A 26,710-nucleotide genomic window follows, 5' to 3' on the forward strand; every position below is an offset into this window, starting at 1 on the left:
CCAGCCAATGCCACCAGACATTGAAGCACCAGCGGAGGAGGAGGAGGAGGAGGAGGACCAAGATGGGAGGGAGGCACAAACTGGAAGGGCCGTCCGTCAGAGGCTTATCACAAGTCGCTTCTAGGCCCCTGTCAGGGAATGCTTGCTGCCATTCCAAGAACAGGAATGGAACCGTTCTGATACCCCAAAGCCGGTTAAGGGCAAAATGTATGTAAAGAGCAGACATGGCCATTGTAAATAAAGAAAGTTGTTTATTTTACAAAATGTGCTTCCTTCCCGCATGACAAAGCAATGGCAACAAAAAGCAAAACAAACAGACTGCCACATAAGTATCTCGCACACCCGGGAAACTGTCCAAAACATAACTCACATTCAGACCAGCATCCTCAGCCTTGAATTCTACAAATAACAGGTATCAGCAGCACCTTCTACTTTTTCCCCCTCGATGGTGATCTGCTTCGCTTGCGAGATTAGCCCCTTCCCTCCCTGCAGCTCCTCCGTAATGGGACCCCAGTGGCTGCAGCAAGGCTGGGGGAGGCCTGCTGACTGTCCGAAAGCGCAGATGCCCCTGAGGGACGGCCTGGACGAGCTCTGGGCCTGGAGGGCCCGGCTGCTGACTGCTCCAACTCTGCATGGGTGGAAGCAGTCTGTCCTACAGGTGGTGGCAGCTGCAGTGGAGACGTGCCAGTGGTGGCATCAGGAATGCTGAGAGCGGACAGCAGCTCCCTGGTCGGCCGACACACTGGCACTCTGACGGGGCAGCACCGCAGCATGCGCAGCAATCGGCTGGTGCACAGATTGCTGGCCTGCTGTGGCGCGGCGAGGGCCCCGGGTAATCCTGCCCAATCCAGCGAGGGTGGCAGCAGTCAGTGCTCGCGTGGCCTCAATCTGCGTCTGCATGAGACCAGCGACTGACTGCGTGGCAGCACTCAGCACTTGCGTGGCAGGTGCCAGTGCTTCGGTGAAGCCCTGGACAATCCTTGCCAGTGCTGTCCCGAAGTCCTGCACACTCCTTGCCTGTGCTGCGCCGAAGTCTTGGACACTCCTTGCCAGTGTCTCGATGGATTCAGGCATCCTTGCCACTGCAGCCATGAGCTCAGTGTGCCTCAGCCCAGCCTGGGCGCTCATTTCTGCGAGGGCACGCACCTCTTCTGCGCTCTGTGCAGCAGCACTCGTGGCCCGACTCGCCCTCCGGGGAGACGGCCCCCGAGCTTCCCTACCCCCCTCACGTTGCTGCAGGCCACTGGGTCCTGGAGCTGCATCCTCCTCAGAGCATTCCCCCCCACTCCCCTCCAGGGAAGTAGTCTCCCCAGTCTGCAGATGGGCTGGCTCGCCTGAGGGTGGTACGGATGGTCCGGCTTCCTCCTGCTCGTCGTCTCCGGAGTCAGTGGCAGTGGCAACTTGAGGGCCCGGCTCCCGAGCTGGTGATGCAGCATCTGAAAGCAGGGAGGTTGAAGAGTGGCTTTAGCGAAAGGACAGGGCGGCAGCAAGGGATGCAAGAGTGCTGCAATGCTCTGACATGGGTCCAGAGTGAAAAAGCATGCTGGTGGGGGGAACAAGTGGAAGGAGAGAGTTCAAAAAGGTGATGACCTTACCATCGCTGTGCACAATGGGGTCGGCAGCTCCAGAGGCGGCGGGACCACTCATCTGGCTTGCAACGATCTGGTGGACTCGCTCCCCAAGGTCTGTAAGGGTCTGCAGGTGAGGCCGGCCTCCTCCGGTACGAAGCTGCTGCCTGCGGTTCCTCGCCAGCTTGGCCTGCAAGAGAAAGGACGGGGTGTGATGAAACATGCTGCCCTGAGCTGACATCACATGCCTCCCATGGTAGAATAGCCCTTACATTATGCACTGAGCTGAATGTGTGTGTGTGTTTCCAGAAAGGGCCATGGGTGCTGGATGACAGCTGGCCATTGGGGCTTCGCGCACCCTCTGGCCATAAAGTGAGGTGCAGATGGAGGGATGGAGATGATTCTGAAAAAGGCACTCACCCTAACGACCCGAGTGAGGTCGTTGAACTTCTTCCTGCATTGCACAGGAGTCCTGGGCACCATGCTGCTGGAGGTGACTCTTTGGGAAACCTCCCTCTAAGCTCTGCGGTATTTGGCCTGATTAGGCCTCCTGCCATTCTCCGGGTACAGCACAGATCGCCGGCGCTCCACCGCGCCAACCAGAGCATCCAATGCCCCCTCGTTGAAGCGCTGCGCTCTCTCCCTGACCCTCTCCATGTCCTTGAAGTTTTGGCAGCCACAGGTAGGTAACCGCCGATTTTGAGGCCTACAAGGCGCAGAGTGTGGCTGCAGATGAGAATCGATCCGCCCCTTTAAGAGCTGGCTGGCGCCAGCGTGTCTAGGTGAAATCGATTATTGACAGCACCTGCGCTGCGCCCGCCCGCGGAGAAATTGCGTTGCGCCGCCGGGTTAGCGCCTTAAGACTACCGTGCAGCGCCTGATTTAGCGCCACGATCACCTTCAGGGGCGCTTCAACCCAATATCGCTAGAGGTGGCGATAATTTACGCCTGGCGCTAAACTTTGCGCACCGCCAATACTGGCGCCCCAAACGGGGCGATACCGAATTTTTCCCCCTCAATGTTTTCAAGGGGAGACTGCATAGGCACTTGAGGGAAATAAACTTGCAGGGCTACGGGGATAGAGTGGGGGAGTGGAACTGACTACAGAGAGCCGGCACGGACTCGATGGACCAAATGGCCTCCTTCTGTGCCGTTATGACTCTATGGGCAGGATATTCATTGGGCCATGGAGGCGGGATTGGAGGTGTGTGGGGGGTTAAAATCTTGAAATGGAGAGACACGAACCCATCCCGCCCCCAACCTGCCTCCATGCCAGTTTCAAAGGAGGCGGATACCCGACCTGTGCTGGGACCCGCCTCCCTGAGGCGGGAAGGGGATTAGTGCCAATTAACTGCCTGTTAACAGGTAGTTAACAGGCAGTTTTTAGCCTAATCCCTATTTTTATTGCTGAAGTGTGGGATTCCTGACAGCTCCAAACCATGCCAAGTTAGCGAGGCGGACCGTCGGGCTGAAGGGCTTGGAGGGTTCGAGATGTCCGGTGTTCAGGTGAGTGATGGGTGCATGAGTGCAAAGGTAAGTGTGTTTGGTGTGTGTAAAGTGTTTAAAGAAGTTTAACTTACCTTTGTTTACCTTTACAGCCTTCCTTCCTTCAGGTCTCGGGAGTCCCTCATCTCATCGGCACAGAAAGCAGAATGGCCGCGAGCTGTCAAAAGTTGCAGCATTCAGCTTTCTGTTCTGGAGAGATCTCTAAATCAGCCTGAGAGGAAGGAATTAACTTGGAGTACAGATTGTCAGTGTTTGACAGCTTCAAAGAGCTGTCAAACGCTGATATTTCATCTGTCAAAAGCTCTTGACAGGTGAAATGTCAATCTGTGACGTCACCTATTGCTGGGTGGCCCTTAATTGGCCTGCTGAGCCCGCTGGGCGGGCTCAACAAGGTCAATCAAGTGAAAATCGCGTGGGTTGGCCACAACTCGATGGAGGCGGGACTACAACCCCGAAAGTTGTAGTCCCGCCTCCATCACGCCGCCAGTATCAAAATCCAGCCCTATGACTCTATGACACTATGACTAAAAGTATTGCTAACTAGAGAAGTTAAGGATAGATTAGTACAGATAGTTACAGATTGTAAATAGTAAGGAAATCGTGTTGACAAGTCTGTTTTTGAGGGTGTAACTAGCCAGGTAGATAAGGGTGAACCAGTTGACGTAGTATACTTGGATTTTCAGAAGGTATTCAATAAGGTACCACACAAGATGTTGTTACACAAGATTGGGGCTCATGGGATTAGGGGTAATATATTAGCATGGATTGAGGCTTGGCTAACGGACAGAAAACAGAGAGTAGGAATAAACAGATCATTTTTGGGTTGGCAGACTGTAACCACAAGAATCAGTGCTTGGGCCTCAGCTATTTACAATCTATATCAACGACTTAGATGAGGGGACCAAATGTCTGAGTTTGCGGATGATACAAAGCTGGGTGGGAAAGTAAGCTGTGAGGAGGATGCAAAGAGGCTGCAAAGGGATATCGACCAGTTAAGTGATTGGGCAAGAAGGTGGCAGACGAAGTAAAATGTGGGGAAATGTGAAATTCACTTTGGTAGGAAGAATGGAAAAGCAGAATATTTTTTAGAAGGTGGGAGACTAGAGACTAATTCATTCAGAGGGATTTAGGTATCTTTGTACATGAATAACAGAAAGTTAACATGCAGCAAGCAATTAGGAACGCAAATGGTATGTTGGCTTTTATTGCAAGGGGGTTTGGGTATAAGAGTAAGGAAGTCTTGCTGCAATTATATAGGGCTTTGGTGAGACCACACCTGGAGTATTGTGTACAGTTTTGGTCTCCCTACTTAAGGAAGGGTATACTTGCCTTAGAGGTGGTGCAACAAAGGTTCACTAGATTAATTCTTGGAATGAGAGGGAAACCTATGAGGAGAGATTGAGTAGAGTGGGCCTATATTTTCTGGAGTTTAAGAATGAGAGGTGATCTCATTGCAAAGTATAAAATTCTTAGAGGGCTTGACAGGGAAGATGCCGAGAGGCTGTTTCCCCTGCCTGGAGAGTCTAGAACCAGGGGTCACAGTCTCACTCAGGATAAGGGGTCGGCCATTTAGGACTGAGATGAGGAAAAACTTCTTCACTCAAAGGGTTGTGAATCTTTGGAATTCTCTACCCCAGAGGGCTGTGGATGCTTAGTCGATGAGTATATTCAAGACAGAGATCGAAAGATTTTTGGGCACTAAGGGAATCAAGGGATATGGGGATAATTCAGGAAAGTGGAGATGAGGTAGAAGTTCAGCCATGATCTTATTGAATGGCGGGGCAGGCTCAATGGGCTGTATTTGCCTATTCCTGCTCTTATTTCTTATGTTCTTGTGTCCTAATGTTGTGAAAGGTGCTATAAAAATGCAAGGCTTTCTTTCAAGTACCTGGCAGCAACCCCAAAGTAAACTAAAGTCAAATACTGCAGATTTTAGAAGAGTAGAGCTTCTTCAAGGTGGGCATTCCTGGAATAGAAGAGCAGAACTCAGTGGTAGCACTATCGCCTCAGACAGAAGGTGGTGGGTTCAAGCTTCACTCCAGAGACTTCAGCACAAAATCTGGTACTTGCAGTAGGGATTCCCTATCGGCAAACGGCCGGTGAGGTGGTCCGCACCCTTGGGGGCTATCTGCCTTTTTTCTGTCATACTCCTGGGGCACGGAAGCCTTTTCTTTGCCAGATTTTCCATGCTTCCTTCCACCTCCGGTAATCTGCTGTGACCTTTTACACCTCCTCTGGACCCATCATTTGTTTCTATACTTGTACCATTATTACCCCCTTTTGCCTTACAGCATCAACACTTTTGTCATTTAATCACTCCTACCCTCCACCCTTCTCCCTGTTTAAAAGCTCTTCATCTGTAACTTCTTCCAGTTCTGATGAAAGGTCATCGACCTGAAACGTTGGCTCTGTTTCTCTCTCCACAGGTGCTGCCTGACCTGCTGAGTGTTTCCAGCATTTTCTGTTTACATCCCAAAGTAAAGTTGCTTAGCACTTAACGCAGTATGAAAATCAGATTAACTGAGATTGCTCATTCTAGCCAGTTCAGTGCTAGAAATGAAACCGCAATAGGAAATGGATTGAGCAACGTTTACAGGTTGTACAAGTATTGACTTCAGCTACTGTTTGGCTCGGACAGTTGTCCCTACAATTGGTAATGGTGACGATCACGTGCTTTTTTTTACACAATTATTTTAGAAAGCCAAAGGCAATGAATCAAATATTTGAGGTGCACAATTAGACACGGTCTTATAAACAATTCTAATCATCAGTTGGAGTGTCTGAGCCAGGCAAAATTTAAATGGGGACACCACAGAATTTGTTACAGTCCTAAATATGTGAAAATACAACAGAAATTACCTCTCAGGACATTTGTTGGATGCAAATCCCGGTGAGCAAATTTAGCTGTGTGCAAAATCTGAAGAGCCAGAACCAACCGCTTCATTATTTCAGGGGCTTCCACTCGAATTTTCTCAGGCCACTTTTTCACACATTCCTCGAGATTGTACTCGCAGAGATCCAGGCACATGTAATGGCAAGATTCGTCAAATTCACAAGTCACGAGTTTAACAAACAGATTGCTCACCATGATCTGTGGGTGTGTGAGGCACTGCTTTTCCTTTTCGGCTTCTTCACTGAGCTTCCTATGACATTTCACTGCTACTTCATTCTCATTGTTATAGAAACCAAGGTAGACTTCTGTTTTGTTGTTTCCTGTAATCTTAAAATCCACCATTCTGGACAGTTTCAGATTCCCAACGGGGAGACGTTCTACTCTCTGCAGTTGCTCCAGTTTTTTCTGCCAGCGTGCACTATGCTTCTTCCAATTTGAAGGAGGTCCTACATTCGATTTAATCTTCTCCGCTCCATAGCCAATCAACACCTTTTTAGTTCTATTGTCATAATTTCTTATGGCTACTGATAACGGTGTATTCCCACTATTGTCCTCACAAGATACATCAGCTCCCTTCGCACACAACATTCTAGTCAACGAAGTATCTTTAATGTTCACTGCTGCCAGAAGGGCTGTCTGCCCTGAATTATCTTGTGCATTGATTTCAACACTTTGCTCGTCCAGCAGTAGTTTAACCATCTCTTTCCTCTCCTTTTCGCTCTTCTTTTCTACTGCAAGAATCAATGGCGTTTTCCCATTGTTATCCGGAACATTTAGATTTGCTCTACGTTTCATCAGCAGTTCCACCACCTGGATATTCAAGATAGGCTTAGTCAATGCGGTACTCAGAGGCGTGCCTTGATTTTTGTCTATGGAGTTAACACTGGCCCCATGGTCCAACAGAGTTTCCACAGTTGCCTGGCTGTCATTCTGCAAGGCATGAATTAATGCTGTTCTGCCAAGGTTGTCGACCGCATTAACATCTACATGCATTTCACCCAACAAGATCCTAACAATGTCCTCATGGCCTTTTATGACAGCATCCATCAGGGCAGTCTTTCCGCCTAAAGTCGCATTCTTTTTGGCTTCGCACACTTCCCTGTGTTTGTTCACATCAGCATTTTGCTGGAAGAGGAAGCGTAATGCGTCCTCATTACTGTGATGTGCTGCTTCCATAAAGGCAGTAAAACCATTGACATCTGTCTCATTGACATCTGCACCCAGGGATAGAAACGTTTGGAGCAAATTCTCTTTGCCACCTATCGCAGCAATAATGAAAGGTGTAGCTCCATTTTTTTTCCTGAGATGTGGATCGGCCTCATGTTTCAACAGTAAGTGGACAATGTTTTCATGATCTGATTGTACAGCATTAAGGAGCGGCGTCCAACCGTAATCCTTCGTCTGATAGTTAACATTTGCTTTGTTCTTCAAGAGCAATTCAGCAACATCTTCATGGCCTTTATTTGCAGCAAAACATAAAGGGGTTTCATAACCGCCAGCGTCGAAGTCCACCGACGCTCCGTCATTAATTAATTGTTCTACTTGTGTGAAATCAGGATTGTTAGACTCACAGAGGTCTCGAAGCCTCTTACCAAGTGCTGCTGCTTCCTGAGTTTCAGCCATTTGTTTCTTTTATTGTTGAAGTTTAACTTCTTTCCTATTGAAAAAAAATAATGATTACAACGTAATGGGTAAACTGACTTCAGGACATCTAACTTGATCTTCTAGACATCCAAGTGATCTTTAAGTTCCTATTATGAGCATAACAAAGTATTAGAGGTGAAATTAAGTGTCTCACCTCCTGACACCCCAAAGTCTTCCCACCATCTACAAGGCACAAGTCAGGAGTGTGATGGAATACTCTCCACTTGCCTGGATGAGTGCAGCTTCAACAACACTCAAGAAGCTCGACACCATCCAGGACAAAGCAGCCTGCTTGATCGGCACCCTGTCCACCACCTGAAACATTCACTCCCTCCACCACCGGTGTACCGTGGCTGCAGTGTGTACCATCTACAAGATGCACTGCAGCAACTCGCCAAAGCTTCTTCGGCAGCAGCTCCCAAACCCGCAACCTCTTCCACCTCGAAGGACAAGGGCAGCAGACGCATGGGAACACCACAACCTGCAAGTTCCCCTCCAAGTTACACAGCATGCTGACTTGGAAGTATATCGCCGATCCTTCATCGTCGCTGGGTCAAAATCCTGGAACTCCCTACCAAACAGCACTGTGGGCGTACCTTCACCACACGGACTGCAGCAGTTCAAGAAAGAGGCTCACCACCACCTTCTCGAGGGCAATTAGAAATGGGCAATAAATGCTGGCCTTGCCAGTGATGCCCATATCTCGTGAATGAATAAAAAAAATTGTTGCACAGATTGTGCACAATCTGCTCTATTGTGGATTCTAACTCACTATCTAATCTCTTGAGGGAGAGTTCTCCAATATTTCTCCCCAACCCGCAAAACAGTTGAACAACTCTCCCCGGTTATTAACAATAACCTTTGTTTTTTCAACTCTGTTTAATTGCTTCCCATTTAATGACATTTCCTCAGTCCCAGTAGCACAAGCATCATGTTCCATGGGGTAGTTGATTGTATCAGTCTAACTGTCCCTGTAACTTTCAATCCAGTTCCGAACCAGATATTTATTCAGCACTTCTCATCCTGTTTAATGGCTAGAAAAGCTTCCATCCCATGTGCAGAAGTCAAAGTGGGTATGAGAGTAAATATTACAGCCATAAAAGGAGAAAATAGCTCTGAAGCACTCCATTATTTAAGATAATGGCTCGTAATTTCCGATCGGAGGCTTCCTGCATGCGAATGCCTCCTATTGGAAAAAAATCTACGAACTTACCCGAGGGCTCCCGAGGTCCGGACACTTCCGCTCCTGGGCCTCTCCAAAGTCAAAATGCGCAGGGCCCACGTATCCCAGGGGTGCGTGCAGTTCGCAGGCATCCCTGGGTTCACGTGGGCCAGGCCAGCCAGTAGCAGAAGATAGACCTGTCAAATATATGAATGGAGATCACCCCAAAAACACACTAAAACATTAAATACATTTAAAAAAACCCATCATGTTTTTAAAATGAGTGAAAATTTACATTAAATTTAATATTTTAAACAAAAATTTAATTTTTTGAAAAAAATTATTAAAGTTTTTTACGGGGCTAAAAATAAACTTCCCTTTTTTTAAAGTATTTTTAAATTATAAATGAGTGAAAAAACATTTTTTTTTGCTTTTTTTCAACTCTTATGCTGGTAAAAGCAGGCCATACGCTTTTATGCTTTTACCAGGTGTAAGATTTCTAAAGGTTTTCAGCGGGCGGAGGTTCTGCAGAAAGCGGAACTCTCCCCCCACAGAGGCCCTTCTCCAGGGCAGGCATCCGATCTGTTAAGAGGATTCTTGGCAGATTGGAAATGCCGGTTTTCAGCGCATGCCTGAGACCGGCATTTCCGATGTCCCTACGGGTGTGTACACAGCCCGTAGGGACATCGGGAAATACGGGCCAATAATCTTTTAGGGGATTTTCCGTAAAGCCTCAGTGCTACATTATTTGTTGTGTTAAACGGTGGGCTTGTTCAATTGATGTTCACCAGCAACAGGATCAGTCCTGCCAGCCTGGGAATACCAGTCAGGAAATTGGGCAGTGATTGTTTTCGCTAGATTCCCAGTCAATTCATGCTATGTACAGCCTCTTAAGCTGGTCTGAAGTGCTCTGACACATACCTGGATGTGTGATAGTTTCACTGTAATATTTGAATTCATAGGAATGGACCCCATGGAACTTCTGGTCCATTTAGGATGAGGTTGCTTTGAGTGCTCGATTGCCCACCTGAGGGGGATGAAAAGGGAGTTCCACATTTCACAGGCTCCTTTGTGTCACTTTGTTTTGACATTAATTTTTATAATACTGTTTTTTGTATACTTATTTTAGAGGCTTTTTTGGAACCACAACTCCTATGGGTTAACTCCTCTCCCAAATTCCTGCAACCTTGTCCAGTCCCTTCCTTGTAAAGGGTCTTGAGGTGCCTGCTTTATGCTAAAGGTTCTGTATAAGTGAAAGTTGCATTGCACTCATTGAAATATTTGTAACTTTCCTGATGCATTTAAGGGAAAGCTAGATAAACACATGAAGGAGAAAGGAATCGAAGGTTATGCTGATGGGGTCAGATGAAGAGGGGTAGGAGCAGTTAGGGCAAATGGCCTGTTTCTGTGCTGTCAATTCGATGTTTTTGTACAAACAAGACATAAACCCAGCTGAATATTGTTTGCAAAAATCTCTGGAAAGCTAAATGTAACTGAAGCACTTACACGAGTTCAGCAGAGTGGAAAGATGGGCTCTTTTGACAAATGTTCACTGCAGCTCAGGAAGCAACGAGGAATCTGATTGTGAGCTACAGATTCTGGTGCTGGTTGGCAAGTCCATGCAAACTGATGAGGATTACATTTAAAGTGGCCAATATATATTTCATGGATAAAGAAGGCATGCCAGAGAGTTTTAAGATTACAGCGTTCCCAACTGGGAGCTCAACATGCACATGAAATGCGAGCTAAACCACGACGATCTAATGGAGACAGACGTTCCTAGATTGGGCAAAGGCAAAGCACAACAAATAACTTGCCACTCATTCCAGTTGCTGTTTGTGGGATCTTGCTGTGTGCAAATTGGCCACTATGTTCCCCTACAGAGCAGTGACTACACTTAAAAAGGGACTAATTATGGAGCGAGTTGGTATGTCATGAGGATGCGATAAGGTGCTATAAATGGTTCTTCCTTACACTGACCCAATAATGTGCTTAATTCTTCAAGTACTGTCGGCAAGCTATCTTGTCTGGGCATGATTGTTCTGTCTGAGCTGTACAGAGGATAGAAACTCCAGGTTCTGGTCTGTCGGAGTATTAGACAATGGAGACTATAGGATCTGTTCTGAATCATACAAATACGGAAGGACATAAGTATGACAAAGAGCAAGGTAATAGATTGGAAGAAAGCTGATTTTAAGGCACTGAGAATAGAACTTGGGAATATTGGCAAACAATGTTATAGAACAGCAATGGGAAACATTTAAAACGGTGTTCAACAGAGTCCAGGAAAGATATATTACACTAAAAAACAATGACAAGATAAACACTAATGAGACACCATGGATAAAGGAAAAATTGAGGGTAAGGAAGTGGGATACACTAAGTACATGGACAGCGGGGGAGAGCATGACAAGGGAGAATATGAAGGGGGAGAAATTCGGTATCGCCCCGTTTGGGGCGCAATTATCGGCCGGGCGCAAAGTTTAGCACCTGGTGTTAATTATCGACTCCGACTGCAAACTTGGCTTCTATCACCCCCGGGAGGTGATTGGAGCACTAAATCAGGCGCTACGCACCTCTCTTAATGCGCTACCCCCGAGGAGCGAGGCGCTACCTCAGAGCGCTGGTGAAGCTCATGTGATGTTAGTCAGCAATGGAACACAGGCACACTGGCACCGGCCCACCCAGGTAGGCAAAATTCCGGTCAGAGAGAGAGAAATATCAACCAAAATGCAGTTACCAAGAAGTTCCTCACTGTCCCAGTGGGGTGTTGAAGCAGGGCAGGGTTCAGCCATCATGGCAGAGAAGATGGAAAACATGTGACACTGGTCAGACCTGTGGAGCACAGAGTGAATCAAGGCCAAGGTGAGGGCAAGGTACAGGGCAAGCTTAGAATCAAGGCCAAGGTGAGGGTAAGGTACAGGGCAAGCTTAGAATCAAGGCCAAGGTACAGGGCAAGCTTAGGATCAAGGCCAAGGTGAGGGCAAGGTACAGGGCAAGCTTAGGATCAAGGCTAAGGTGAGGGCAAGGTACAGGGCAAGCTTAGGATCAAGGCTAAGGTGCAAGTCAATGTCAACGTGAGGTCTGGGCCGGACACCAGCCCCTTCCTACTGTAGGGAAGAGTTGTCAAAGACAAATATTACTTGAGTTAATTTAAACGGTGTAGCAGTGAGGGAATCCATCTGTGAAATGTACCGGCCTTGTCCAATATTTAATGAGGACTTTTTCCTCTCTTTCAAAAATCTAACAGTTGGATGCGTGCCAAAACATGGCAGCCAACAGCTCCCGTCAGCGGTTAGGAATTTAAGCACTGGGCTAATTTAATTTTAAAATGGGATTGGAACCCGTGTCTGTGGTAAGCAATTTAAATAAAAGCCTTTGTGAAAGGACAAAAATAAACATGATTTGCCAGATAACACGGCAGCTCCCAGAGCCCTCAGCACCGCTTGGTGTATTTCCCTCTCGGGTGTTTATATTGTGTGTGCCAATCATTCAGTGGCCAATTGGAGCCTTTAAGATAAGAAGCTATTTCAAAAAATTGAACAAAAATCTCTGTCCCAGGTGTGTGGTTGATTAGGGCGTTCCCTGTCCCATGTAGGGGTGACTCTGATGGATGGTGGCGGGTCCGTGTCCCCTGGGTAAGATGGTGGAGGGTCCCTGTCCCCTGGGTAAGATGGTGGAGGGTCCGTGTCCCCTGGGTAAGATGGTGGAGGGTCCGTGTCCCCTGGGTAAGATGGTGCAGGGTCCGTGTCCCCTGAGTAATATGGTGGAGGGTCCGTGTCCCCTGGGTAAGATGGTGGAGGGTCCGTGTCCCCTGGGTAAGCTGATGGAGGGTCCGTGTCCCCTGGGTAAGATGGTGGCGGGTCCATGTCACCTGGGTAAGATGGTGGAGGGTCCGTGTCCCCTGGGTAAGATGGTGGAGGGTCCATGTCACCTGGGTAAGATGGTGGAGGGTCCGTGTCCCCTGGGTAAGATGGTGGAGGGTCCGTGTCCCCTGGGTAAGATGGTGGAGGGTCCATGTCACCTGGGTAAGATGGTGGAGCGTCCCTGTCCCCTGGGTAAGATGGTGGAAGGTCCCTGTCCCCTGGGTAAGATGGTGCAGGGTCCGTGTCCCCTGAGTAATATGGTGGAGGGTCCGTGTCCCCTGGGTAAGATGGTGGAGGGTCCGTGTCCCCTGGGTAAGATGGTGGCGGGTCCATGTCACCTGGGTAAGATGGTGGAGGGTCCGTGTCCTCTGGGTAAGATGGTGGAGGGTCCATGTCACCTGGGTAAGATGGTGGAGGGTCCGTGTCCCCTGGGTAAGATGGTGGAGGGTCCGTGTCCCCTGGGTAAGATGGTGGAGGGTCCATGTCACCTGGGTAAGATGGTGGAGCGTCCCTGTCCCCTGGGTAAGATGGTGGAAGGTCCCTGTCCCCTGGGTAAGATGGTGGAGCGTCCCTGTCCCCTGGGTAAGATGGTGGAGGGTCCCTGTCCTCTGGGTAAGATGGTGGAGGGTCCCTGTCCCCTGGCTAAGATGGTGGAGGGTCGCTGTCCCCTGGCTAAGATGGTGGAGGGTCCCTGTCCCCTGGCTAAGATGGTGGGGGGTCCCTGTCCCCTGTGTAAGCTGATGTAGGGTCCCTGTCCCCTGGGTAAGATGGTGGCGGGTCCCTGTCCCCTGGGTAAGATGGTGGAGGGTCCCTGTCCCCTGGGTAAGATGGTGGCGGGTCCCTGTCCCCTGGGTAAGATGGTGGAGGGTCCCTATCCCCTGGGTAAGATGGTGGAGGGTCCCTGTCCCCTGGGTAAGCTGATGGAGGATCCCTGTCCGCTAGGTAAGATGGTGGAGGGTCCCTGTCCCCTGGGTAAGATGGTGGAGGGTCCCTGTCCCCTGGGTAAGATGGTGGAGGGTCCGTGTCCCCTGGGTAATATGGTGGAGGGTCCGTGTCCCCTGGGTAAGATGGTGGAGGATCCCTTTCCCCTGGGTAAGATGGTGGAGGGTCCCTTTCCCCTGGGTAAGATGGTGGAGGGTCCGTATCCACTGGGTAAAATGGTGAAGGGTCCGTGTCCCCTGGTGTGATGAAATATTTCCATTCATCACTGCCTGTGACTGAGATCGGTTTCAGTGTCATTTCCCTTCCCCCAGACCTCATTGTATTGTGTACTGGAGTGTGCTGTATTGAATACTGGAATGTGCTGGAATGTGCTGTGTGTAGGGCTCCACCCATACCTGGCCCCGTTTGTAAGCTAGCTTCAGTCTAGCCCCAATCTCCAGAAGGACGACATCTCTCTCGCTTACGTGTTTCGTTCTAAGCTAATAAAAGCCTTGTTTTGTTCTGCTACCTTCGAGTCTCGGAATTATTGAGGCACATCAATTTTATTAACTTATTTTTTCAACACTATGGATCAACTCCTGAAACCCGAACGTTTGGATTTGGATCAACATGCTCCGGACGCATCAGCACGCTTCGGACACTGGTTTGAGTGTATGGAATTCTTCCTGGACAATTCCGCAGCCGTCAAAGACGCTACGGACGCTGCGAGGATGATACTCGGAATTCTGCGGAATTGGGTAAGCCACCGGGTTTACCCCCTCATCCAAGACGCCGAGACGTACCTGGCTGCCTGCGACATCTTAAAGGCGCATTACCAGCAGCCTACGAATGAGGTGTATGCTAGGCACCTGCTCGCCACCCGCGCACAGCGACCTGGGGAATCGGTGGAGGAGTTCCTAAGCACCCTGAAAATGCTTGGCAAAGACTGCAAGTGCCGAGATGTAAAAGCCGCGGTGTACACTGACGAGCTTGTTCGCGATGCCTTCATCACAGGCCTCAGCTCCACTTACATCCGGCAAAGACTGCTGGAAAAAACGGGGTGGGACCTGAAACAGGCTGCGGACACCGCGCGATCCCTGGAAGTGGCCCAGAGAAACTCGGACGCCTACTCTTCAGCCCGCGCCGTCCACGCCGCCACGTGTGCACCGAGGGCGCCGCCATCTTGGAAGGCATCTTCCCTGCCCGACAGCCCGACACCGGCTGGGCCCCGCTCTCTCCCCAGAAGCCCTACGACAGCCGCGACGCGTCAGGGACCCAACTGCTACTTCTGCGGGCAGCCAAAGCACACCAGAAACCTGTGCCCGGCGAAAGGCACCACCTGCTTTAAGTGCGGTAAGAAGGGGCACTTCGGGAAGGTGTGCAGAGGGAACCCCGCCGGAAAACCCGCCACCGCCGCGTGTGCGCCGTGGGAGCGGCCATCTTGGACGCCATCTTGCCCGACCTCGTGGGGTCCGCCATCTTGTGAGCAGACAGCGTGGACGCCATCTTGTATCGATCAGGGCCCTACAGTGGCATCGGTCACAGTGGACCAGACCAGGCCGCACCCGCTATCCAGATCAATGGTGGACATCGAGGTAAACGGGTGCCGGGTTAAATGCTTAATTGACAGTGGAAACACGGAGAGCTTTATCCACCCAGAACTGGCACAACAACTCTCCCTAAAGGTGGTCCCTACTCAGGGTACCATCTCTATGGCTGACAAAACCCAGACATCGACCATTCTGGGTTACTGCACGGTACAATTGTGCGTTAACGGAACTGTATATGATAATTTTAAAGTATTAATCATGAAGAATCTATGTGCGAGCGTGATCTTGGGCCTGGATTTCCAGTGCAACCACCAAAGCATCACGCTCAAGTACGGTGGGTCCCAGCCGCCCCTCACAGTGTGCGGTCTGGCTACCCTGAAGGTAAAGCCGCCTTCGCTATTCGCGAACCTTACCTCTAACTGCCGGCCAATAGCGACCAAAAGCAGGAGGTACAGCTGGGAGGACAGGCGGTTTATCGCGACCGAGGTAGACAGGCTCCTGAAAGAGCGCATTATTGAACGCAGCAACAGCCCGTGGCGCGCCCAAGTGGTAGTGGTAAGGGGTAGCGAGAAGAAACGGATGGTGATCGACTATAGTCAAACGATCAACAGGTACACCCTACTAGACGCCTACCCGCTACCCCGCATATCAGAAATGGTGAACCAAATCGCCCAATACCGGGTGTTCTCCACCATCGACCTCAAGTCAGCGTACCACCAGCTCCCTATCAGACCAGAGGACCGCCCGTACACCGCCTTCGAGGCGAACGGACGCCTCTACCAATTCCTCAGAGTCCCCTTTGGGGTGACGAATGGGGTCTCGGTCTTCCAGAGGGAGATGGACCGCATGGTCGATGACCACCACTTGCAGGCAACCTTCCCCTACCTCGACAACGTCACCATCTGCGGTCACAACCAGCAGGATCACGACTCGAACCTCGAGAGGTTCCTGAAAACCGCACAAAAACTCAACCTCACCTACAACGAGGACAAGTGCGTTTACAACACCACGCGCCTCTGCATACTAGGCAGCGTGGTGGAGAATGGGGAAATCGGACCAGACCCCGACCGATTGCGCCCCCTACGGGAGCTGCCCCTGCCCAACACTCCCAAAGCCCTGAAAAGATGCCTGGGGTTATTTTCTTATTATTCCCAATGGGTCCCCAACTACTCCGACAAAGCCCGCCCCCTCTTGAAAGCATCCTCTTTCCCGCTCTCTGCTGAGGCCCACGCCGCCTTCAAAAGCATTAAGCAGGATATTGAGCGGGCCACGCTACAGGCAGTGGACGAGAACACTCCATTTCAAGTGGAAAGTGATGCGTCTGACTTCGCCTTGGCGGCCACCCTCAACCAGGTGGGGCGGCCCGTAGCTTTCTTCTCGAGGACCCTCCAAGGGCCCGAGATCAAACACTCCTCCGTGGAAAAGGAGGCCCAAGCCATCGTGGAGGCAGTGCGCCACTGGCGCCACTACCTAGCCGGCAAACGCTTCACCCTACTTACCGACCAGCGGTCGGTAGCGTTTATGTTCAACAATAAACAGAGGGGGAAGATTAAAAATGATAAGATTCTTAGGTGGCGGATCGAGCTCTCCACCTTCGAGTACGACATCATTTACCGGCCAGGGGCCCTTAACGAATCCCCTGACGCCCTCTCACGAGGGATGTGTGCCAGCGCCACCGGGGATCGGCTACAGACCCTCCACAATGACCTCTGCCACCCAGGGGTCACGCGGCTGTTCCACTTCATAAAGTCCCGTAACTTACCCTACTCGATTGAGGAAGTTCGGTCCCTGACCAGGAAGTGCCGCACTTGCGCTGAGTGCAAGCCTCGGTTCTACCGCCCAGATAGAGCCCACTTAATCAAAGCTACACGGCCCTTTGAGCGGCTCAGCTTAGATTTCAAGGGCCCCCTCCCGTCCGTCGACCGCAATGTTTACTTCCTGAACATTGTGGACGAATACTCCCGGTTCCCATTCGCCTTCCCCTGCCCAGACATGACCAGCGCCACGGTCATTAAATGCCTCAACAGCCTGTTCTGCCTGTTCGGTATGCCGAGCTACATCCATACGGATAGGGGGGCGTCCTTCATGAGTGAAGAGCTACGCCAGTACATGCTGTCCAGGGGGATCGCCACGAGCCGTACCACCAGCTACAACCCCCGGGGTAACGGCCAAGTGGAGCGAGAGAACGGGACAGTATGGAAAGCAGTCACTCTAGCTCTAAGGACCAAGGGCCTCCCTATCTCCCGCTGGCAGGAAGTCCTCTCGGATGTGCTCCATTCGATACGGTCGCTATTGTGTACGGCCACTAATACCACGCCTCATGAACGAATGTTTGTCTTTCCCCGGAAATCCACCTCAGGCGTATCCATGCCGTCATGGCTCTCCACCCCAGGTCCGGTACTCGTGCGAAGGCATGTGAGGGGCCACAAGACGGACCCTCTCGTGGAGCCAGTACACCTACTCCACGCCAACCCCCAATACGCATATGTCCGGCACGCCGACGGAAGGGAGGACACCGTGTCCATAAAAGACGTCGCCCCAGCCGGCATCGACAACAACCACGGCAATAGCGGCAACGACGATCACAGCAACTCTTACCCACCCACTACTCTTTCATCACCCCCGGAAGAACACCGACCAACGGCACCCCCACCAACTACCCCTTCAACAACCCTGGCGGCACCCCCGGCAGACACCCAGGAGGCTACCGGGGACACCCAGCCGACACCCGCGGCACCGCAACAGCCACGTCGGTCGCAGAGGACTATCAAACCCCCGAACAGACTAAATCTATAGAAGGGGTGAATGTGATGAAATATTTCCATTCATCACTGCCTGTGACTGAGATCGGTGATGTGCCTCAATTATTCCGAGACTCGAAGTTAGCAGAACAAAAGTAAGGCTTTTATTAACTCAGAACATAACACGTAAAATAGAGAGATGTCTTCCTTCAGGAGGCTGATGCCCGACTGAACTTAGATTACAAAGGAGCCAGGTATGGGCGGAGCCCTGCACACAACCAGTTCCAGCACATTCCAATACATAATACATGAGGACTGGGGGAAGGGAAAAGACACAGAAAGCAGGCAGTTACAAGACACAGAAAACAGGCAGTGATGAATGGAATATATTTCATCACATTCACCCCTTCTATAGATTTAGTCTGTTCGGGGGTTTGATAGTCCTCTGCGACCGACGTGGCTGTTGTGGTGCCGCGGGTGTCGGCTGGGTGTCCCCGGTAGCCTCCTGGGTCTCTGCCGGGGGTGCCGCTGGGGTTGTTGAAGGGGTAGTTGGTGGGGGTGCCGTTGGTCGATGTTCTTCCGGGGGTGATGAAAGAATAGTGGGTGGGTAAGGGTTGCTGTGATCGTCGTCACTGCTATTGCCGTGGTTGTTGTCGATGCCGGCTGGGGCGACGTCTTTTATGGACACGGTGTCCTCCCTTCCGTCGGCGTGCCGGACATATGCGTATTGGGGGTTGGCGTGGAGTAGGTGTACTGGCTCCACGAGAGGGTCCGTCTTGTGGCCCCTCACATGCCTTCGCACGAGTACCGGACCTGGGGTGGAGAGCCATGACGGCATGGATACGCCTGAGGTGGATTTCCGAGGAAAGACAAACATTCGTTCATGAGGCGTGGCATTAGTGGCCGTACACAATAGCGACTGTATCGAATGGAGCACATCCGAGAGGACTTCCTGCCAGCGGGAGATAGGGAGGCCCTTGGTCCTTAGAGCTAGAGTGACTGCTTTCCACACTGTCCCGTTCTCTCGCTCCACCTGGCCGTTACCCCGGGGGTTGCAGCTGGTGGTACGGCTCGTGGCGATCCCCTTGGACAGCATGTACTGGCGTAGCTCTTCACTCGTGAAGGACGCCCCCCTATCCGTGTGGATATAGCTCGGCATACCGAACAGGCAGAACAGGCTGTTGAGGCATTTAATGACTGTGGCGCTGGTCATGTCTGGGCAGGGGAAGGCGAATGGGAACCGGGAGTATTCGTCCACAATGTTCAGGAAGTAAACATTGCGGTCGACGGACGGGAGGGGGCCCTTGAAATCTAAGCTGAGCCGCTCGAAGGGCCATGTAGCTTTGATTAAGTAGGCTCTATCTGGGCGGTAGAACCGAGGCTTGCACTCAGCGCAAGTGCGGCAGTTCCTGGTCAGAGACCGAACTTCCTCAATCGAGCAGGGTAAGTTACGGGACTTTATGAAGTGGAACAGCCGCGTCACCCCTGGGTGGCAGAGGTCGTTGTGGAGGGTCTGTAGCCGATCCTCGGTGGCGCTGGCACACATCCCTCGTGAGAGGGCGTCAGGGGATTCGTTAAGGGCCCCTGGCCGGTAAATGATGTCATACTCGAAAGTGGAGAGCTCGATCCGCCACCTAAGAATCTTATCATTTTTAATCTTCCCCCTCTGTTTATTGTTGAACATAAACGCTACCGACCGCTGGTCGGTAAGTAGGGTGAAGCGTTTGCCGGCTAGGTAGTGGCGCCAGTGGTGCACTGCCTCCACGATGGCTTGGGCCTCCTTTTCCACGGAGGAGTGTCTGATCTCGGGGCCTTGGAGGGTCCTCGAGAAGAAAGCTACGGGCCGCCCCGCCTGGTTGAGGGTGGCCGCCAAGGCGAAGTCGGACGCATCACTTTCCACTTGAAATGGAGTGTTCTCGTCCACTGCCTGTAGCGTGGCCCGCTCAATATCCTGCTTAATGCTTTTGAAGGCGGCGTGGGCCTCAGCAGAGAGCGGAAAAGAGGATGCTTTCAAGAGGGGGCGGGCTTTGTCGGAGTAGTTGGGGACCCATTGGGAATAGTAAGAAAATAACCCCAGGCACCTTTTCAGGGCTTTGGGAGTGTTGGGCAGGGGCAGCTCCCGTAGGGGGCGCAATCGGTCGGGGTCTGGTCCGATTTCCCCATTCTCCACCACGCTGCCCAGTATGCAGAGGCGCGTGGTGTTGAAAACGCACTTGTCCTCGTTATAGGTGAGGTTGAGTTTTTGTGCGGTTTTCAGGAACCTCTCGAGGTTCGAGTCGTGATCCTGCTGGTTGTGACCGCAGATGGTGACGTTGTCGAGGTAGGGGAAGGTTGCCTGCAAGTGGTGGTCATCGACCATGCGATCCATCTCCCTCTGAAAGACCGAGACCCCGTTCGTCACCCCAAAGGGGACTCTGAGGAATTGGTAGAGGCGTCCGTTCGCCTCGAAGGCGGTGTACGGGCGGTCCTCTGGTCTGATAGGGAGCTGGTGGTACGCTGACTTGAGGTCGATGGTGGAGAACACCCGGTATTGGGCGATTTGGTTCACCATTTCTGATATGCGGGGTAGCGGGTAGGCGTCTAGTAGGGTGTACCTGTTGATCGTTTGACTATAGTCGATCACCATCCGTTTCTTCTCGCTACCCCTTACCACTACCACTTGGGCGTGCCACGGGCTGTTGCTGTGTTCAATAATGCGCTCTTTCAGGAGCCTGTCTACCTCGGTCGCGATAAACCGCCTGTCCTCCCAGCTGTACCTCCTGCTTTTGGTCGCTATTGGCCGGCAGTTAGGGGTAAGGGTCGCGAATAGCGAAGGCGGCTTTACCTTCAGGGTAGCCAGACCGCACACTGTGAGGGGCGGCTGGGACCCACCGTACTTGAGCGTGATGCTTTGGTGGTTGCAATGGAAATCCAAACCCAAGATCACGCTCGCACATAGATTCTTCATGATTAATACTTTAAAATTATCATACACAGTTCCGTTAACGCACAATTGTACCGTGCAGTAACCCAGAATGGTCGATGTCTGGGTTTTATCGGCCATAGAGATGGTACCCTGAGCAGGGACCACCTTTAGGGAGAGTTGTTGTGCCAGTTCAGGGTGGATAAAACTCTCTGTGCTTCCACTGTCAATTAAGCATTTAACCCGGCACCCGTTTACCTCGATGTCCACCATTGATTTGGATAGCGGGTGCGGCCTGGTCTGGTCCACTGTGACCGATGCCACTGTAGGGCCCTGATCGGGACAAGATGGCGTCCACACTGTCTGCTCATAAGATGGCGGACCCCACGAGGTCGGGCAAGATGGCGTCCAAGATGGCCGCTCCCACGGCGCACACGCGGCGGTGGCGGGTTTTCCGGCGGTTGGTTTTCCGGCGGGGTTCCCTCTGCACACCTTCCCGAAGTGCCCCTTCTTACCGCACTTAAAGCAGGTGGTGCCTTTCGCCGGGCACAGGTTTCTGGTGTGCTTTGGCTGCCCGCAGAAGTAGCAGTTGGGTCCTTGACGCGTCGCGGCTGTCGTAGGGCTTCTGGGGGGAGAGCTGGGCCCCGCCGGTGTCGGGCTGCCGGGCGGGGAAGATGCCTTCCAAGATGGCGGCGCCCTCGGCGCACACGTGGCGGCGTGGGCTGAAGAGTAGGCGTCCGAGTTTCTCTGGGCCATCTCCAGGGACTGCGCGGTGTCCGCAGCCTGTTTCAGGTCCAACTCCGTTTTTTCCAGCAGTCTTTGCCGGATGTGAGTGTAGCTGAGGCCTGTGATAAAGGCATCGCGAACAAGCTCGTCGGTGTACACTGCGGCTTTTACATCTCGGCACTTACAGTCCTTGCCAAGCATTTTCAGGATGCTTAGGAACTCCTCCACCGATTCCCCAGGTCGCTGTGCGCGAGTAGCGAGTAGATGCCTAGCATACACCTCATTCGTAGGCTGCTGGTAATGCGCCTTTAAGGTGTTGCAGGCGGCCAGGTACGTATCGGCGTCTTGGATGAGGGGGTAAACCCGGTGGCTTACCCAATTCCGTAGCATTCCGAGTCTCATCTTCGCAGTGTCCGTAGCGTCTTTGACGGCTGCGGAATTGTCCAGGAAGAATTCCATACACTCAAACCAGTGTCCGAAGCGTGCTGATGCGTCCGGAGCAGTTTGATCCAAATCCAAACGTTCGGGTTTCAGGAGTTGATCCATAGTGTTGAAAATTGAGTTAATAAAATTGATGTGCCTCAATTATTCCGAGACTCGAAGTTAGCAGAACAAAAGTAAGGCTTTTATTAACTCAGAACATAACACGTAAAATAGAGAGATGTCTTCCTTCAGGAGGCTGATGCCCGACTGAACTTAGATTACAAAGGAGCCAGGTATGGGCGGAGCCCTGCACACAACCAGTTCCAGCACATTCCAATACATAATACATGAGAACTGGGGGAAGGGAAAAGACACAGAAAGCAGGCAGTTACAAGACACAGAAAACAGGCAGTGGTGAATGGAATATATTTCATCACAATCGGTTTCAGTGTCATTTCCCTTCCCCCAGACCTCATTGTATTGTGTACTGGAATGTGCTGTATTGTATACTGGAATGTGCTGGAATGTGCTGTGTGTAGGGCTCCGCCCATACCTGGCCCCGTTTGTAAGCTAGCTTCAGTCTAGCCCCAATCTCCAGAAGGACGACATCTCTCTCGCTTACATGTTTCGTTCTAAGTTAATAAAAGCCTTGTTTTGTTCTGCTACCTTCGAGTCTCGGAATTATTGAGGCACATCACCTGGGTAAGATGCTGGAGTGTCCCTGTCCGCTGGGTAACACGGTGGAGGGTCGCTGTCCCCTGGGTAAGATGGTGGAGGGTCCCTGACCCTCGGTAAGATGGTGGCGAGTCCCTGTCCCCCTGGGTAAGATGGCGGAGGGTCCCTGTCCCCTGGGAAAGATGTTGCAGGGTCCGTGTCCACTGGGTAAAATGGTGAAGGGTCACTGTCCCCTGGGTAAGATGGTGGAGGGTCATTGTCCCCCTGGGTAAGATGGTGGAGGGTCCATGTCCCCTGGGTAAGATGGTGGAGGGTCCCTGTCCCCTGGGTAAGATGGTGGAGGGTCCCTGTCCCCTGGGTATGCTGATGGAGGGTCCCTGTCCGCTAGGCAAGATGGTGGAGGGTCCCTGTCCCCTGGGTAAGATGGTGGAGGGTCCGTGTCCCCTGGGTAAGATGGTGGAGTGTCCGTGTCCCCTGGGTAAGATGGTGGAGGGTCCATGTCACCTGGGTAAGATGGTGGAGCGTCCCTGTCCCCTGGGTAAGATGGTGGAGGGTCCATGTCACCTGGGTAAGATGGTGGAGGGTCCCTGTCCCCTGGGTAAGATGGTGGAGGGTCCATGTCACCTGGGTAAGATGGTGGAGGGTCCCTGTCCCCTGGGTAAGATGGTGGAAGGTCCCTGTCCCCTGGGTAAGATGGTGGAGGGTCCCTTTCCCCTGGGTAAGATGGTGGAGGGTCCGTGTCTCCTGGGTAAGATGGTGGAGGGTCCCTGTCCCCTGGGTAAGATGGTGGAGGGTCGCTGTCCCCTGGCTAAGATGGTGGAGGGTCCCTGTCCCCTGGCTAAGATGGTGGGGGGTCCCTGTCCCCTGTGTAAGCTGATGGAGGGTCCCTGTCCCCTGGGTAAGATGGTGGAGGGTCCGTATACCCTGGGTAAGATGGTGGCGGGTCCCTGTCCCCTGGGTAAGATGGTGGAGGGTCCCTGTCCCCTGGGTAAGATGGTGGAGGGTCCCTGTCCCCTGGGTAATATGGTGGTGGGTCCGTGTCCCCTGGGTAAGATGGTGGAGGGTCCCTGTCCCCTGGGTAAGATGGTGGAGGGTCCGTGTCTCCTGGGTAAGATGGTGGAGGGTCCCTGTCTCCTGGGTAAGATGGTGGAGGGTCCCTGTCCCCTGGGTAAGATGGTGGTGGGTCCCTGTCCCCTGGGAAAGATGGTGGAGGCTCCCTGTTCCCTGGGTAAGATGGTGGAGGGTCCCTGTCTCCTGGGTAAGATGGTGGAGGGTCCATGTCCCCTGGGTAAGATGGTGGAGGATCCCTGTCACCTAGGTAAGATGGTGGAGTGTCCCTGTCCCCTGGGTAAGATGGTGGAGGGTCCGTGTCCCCTGGGTAAGATGGTGGAGGTTCCCTGTCCCCTGTGTAAGATGGTGGAGGGTCCGTGTCCCCTGGGTAAGATGGTGGAGGGTCCGTGTCCCCTGGGGAAGATGGTGGAGGGTCCCTGTCCCCTGGGTAAGATGGTGGAGGGTCCGTGTCCCCTGGGTAAGATGGTGGAGCGTCCCTGTCCCCTGGGTAAGATGGTGGAAGGTCCCTGTCCCCTGGGTAAGATGGTGGAGGGTCCCTGTCCCCTGGGTAAGATGGTGGAGGGTCCCTGTCCTCTGGGTAAGATGGTGGAGGGTCGCTGTCCCCTGGCTAAGATGGTGGAGGGTCCCTGTCCCCTGGGAAAGATGGTGGAGGGTCCGTGTCCCCTGGGTAAGATGGTGGCGGGTCCCTGTCCCCTGGGTAAGATGGTGGAGGGTCCGTGTCCCCTGGGTAAGATGGTGGAGGGCCCAGTCCCCTGGGTAAGATGGTGGAGGGTCCCTGTCCCCTGGGTAAGATGGTGTAGGGTCCCTGTCCCCTGGGTAAGCTGATGGAGGGTCCCTGTCCGCTAGATAAGATGGTGGAGGGTCCCTGTCCCCTGGGTAAGATGGTGGAGGGTCCGTGTCCCCTGGGTAAGATGGTGGAGGGTCCCTGTCCCCTGGGTAAGATGGTGGAGGGTCTGTGTCCTCTGGGTAATATGGTGGGGGGTCCCTGTCCCCTGGGTAAGATGGTGGAGGGTCCCTGTCCCCTGGGTAAGATGGTGGAGGGTCCCTGTTCCCCGGGTAAGATGTTGGAGGGTCCCTGTCCCCCTGGATAAGATGGTGGAGGGTACCTGTCCCCAGAAGATGGTGGAGGGTCCCTGTCCCCTGGGTAAGATGGTGGAGGGTCCCTGTCCCCTGGGTTAGCTGCTGGAGGCTCCCTGTCCCCTGGGTAAAATGGTGGAGGGTCCCTGTCCCCTGGGTAAGATGGTGGAGGGTCCCTGTCCCCTGGGTAAGCTGATGGAGCGTCCCTGTCCCCTAGGTAAGGAGGTGGAGGGTCCCTGTCCCCTGGGTAAGATGGTGGAGGGTCCGCCTCCCCTGGGTAATATGGTGGCGGGTCCGTGTCCCCTGTGTAAGATGGTGGAGGGTCCGTGACCCCTGGGTAAGATGGTGGATTGTCGCTGTCCCCCGGGTAAGATATTGGAGGGTCCGTGTCCACTGGGTAAAATGGTGAAGGGTCCATGTCCCCTCGGTAAGATGGTGGAGGGTCCCTGTCCCCTGGGTAAGATGTTGCAGGGTCCGTGTCCACTGGGTAAAATGGTGAAGGGTCCGTGTCTTCTGGGTAAGCTGATGGAGGGTCCCTGTCCCCTGGGTAAGATGGTGGAGGGTCCGTGTCCCCTGGGTAAGATGGTGGAGGGTCACTGTCCCCTGGGTAAGCTGATGGAGGGTCCCTGTCCGCTGGGAAAGATGGTGGAGGGTCCATGTCCCCTGGGTAAGATGGTGGAGGGTCCCTGTCCCCTGGGTAAGATGGTGGAGGGATCCTGTCCCCTGGGTAAGCTGATGGAGGGTCCCTGTCCGCTAGGTAAGATGGTGGAGGGTCCCTGTCCCCTGGGTAAGATGGTGGAGGGTCCGCGTCCCCTGGGTAAGATGGTGGAGTGTCCGTGTCCCCTGGGTAAGATGGTGGAGGGTCCGTGTCCCCTGGGTAAGATGGTGGAGGGTCCGGGTCCCCTGAGTAATATGGTGGAGGGTCCGTGTCCGCTGGGTAAGATGGTGGAGGGTCCGTGTCCCCTGGGTAAGATGGTGGAGGGTCCATGTCACCTGGGTAAGATGGTGGAGCGTCCCTGTCCCCTGGGTAAGATGGTGGAAGGTCCCTGTCCCCTGGGTAAGATGGTGGAGGGTCCCTTTCTCCTGGGTAAGATGGTGGAGGGTCCCTGTCCTCTGGGTAAGATGGTGGAGGGTCCCTGTCCCCTGGCTAAGATGGTGGAAGGTCGCTGTCCCCTGGGTAAGATGGTGGAGGGTCCCTGTCCCCTGGGTAAGATGGTGGAGGGTCCCTGTCCCCTGGGTAAGATGGTGGAGGGTCGCTGTCCCCTGGCTAAGATGGTGGAGGGTCACTGTCCCCTGGCTAAGATGGTGGGGGGTCCCTGTCCCCTGTGTAAGCTGATGGAGAGTCCCTGTCCCCTGGGTAAGATGGTGGAGGGTCCGTATACCCTGGGTAAGATAGTGGCGGGTCCCTGTCCCCTGGGTAAGATGGTGGAGGATCCCTGTCCCCTGGGTAAGATGGTGGAGGGTCCATGTCCCCTGGGTAAGATGGTGGAGGGTCCCTGTCCCCTGGGTAAGATGGTGGAGGGTCCCTGTCCCCTGGGTAAGATGGTGGAGGGTCCGTGTCCCCTGGGTAAGATGGTGGAGGGTGCCTGTCTCCTGGGTAAGATGGTGAAGGGTCCCTGTCCCCTGGGTAAGATGGTGGAGGGTCCCTGTCCCCTGGGAAAGATGGTGGAGGCTCCCTGTTCCCTGGGTAAGATGGTGGAGGGTCCCTGTCTCCTGGGTAAGATGGTGGAGGGTCCATGTCCCCTGCGTAAGATGGTGGAGGATCCCTGTCACCTGGGTAAGATCGTGGAGGGTCCCTGTCCCCTGGGGAAGCTGATGGAGGGTCCCTGTCCGCTAGGTAAGATGGTGGAGGGTCCCTGTCCCCTGGGTAAGATGGTGGAGGGTCCGTGTCCCCTGGGTAAGATGGTGGAGGTTCCCTGTCCCCTGGGTAAGATGGTGGAGGGTCCGTGTCCCCTGGGTAATATGGTGGAGGGTCCGTGTCCCCT

The 26,710-nt window shown here is 52.9% G+C and overlaps 1 protein-coding gene across 1 annotated transcript in view; it reads right to left on the reverse strand.

Moving 5' to 3' along the window:
* The window catches only part of LOC147121703 (2-5A-dependent ribonuclease-like), a 97,028-nt gene that overhangs the window by 34,439 nt on the left and 35,879 nt on the right, over positions 1 to 26,710 (reverse strand). The window contains exon 2 of the mRNA XM_085982143.1: positions 5,934 to 7,624. Coding sequence (XP_085838269.1) covers positions 5,934 to 7,590 — 1,657 coding nt within the window. The 5' untranslated portion in view covers positions 7,591 to 7,624. The remainder of the gene's footprint in view (positions 1 to 5,933; positions 7,625 to 26,710) is intronic.

Source organism: Somniosus microcephalus, chromosome 3 (genome assembly GCF_052327205.1).
Source record: "Somniosus microcephalus isolate GS21.2 chromosome 3, FLI_Smic_1.0, whole genome shotgun sequence".
NCBI classification, from domain to species: domain Eukaryota; kingdom Metazoa; phylum Chordata; class Chondrichthyes; order Squaliformes; family Somniosidae; genus Somniosus; species Somniosus microcephalus.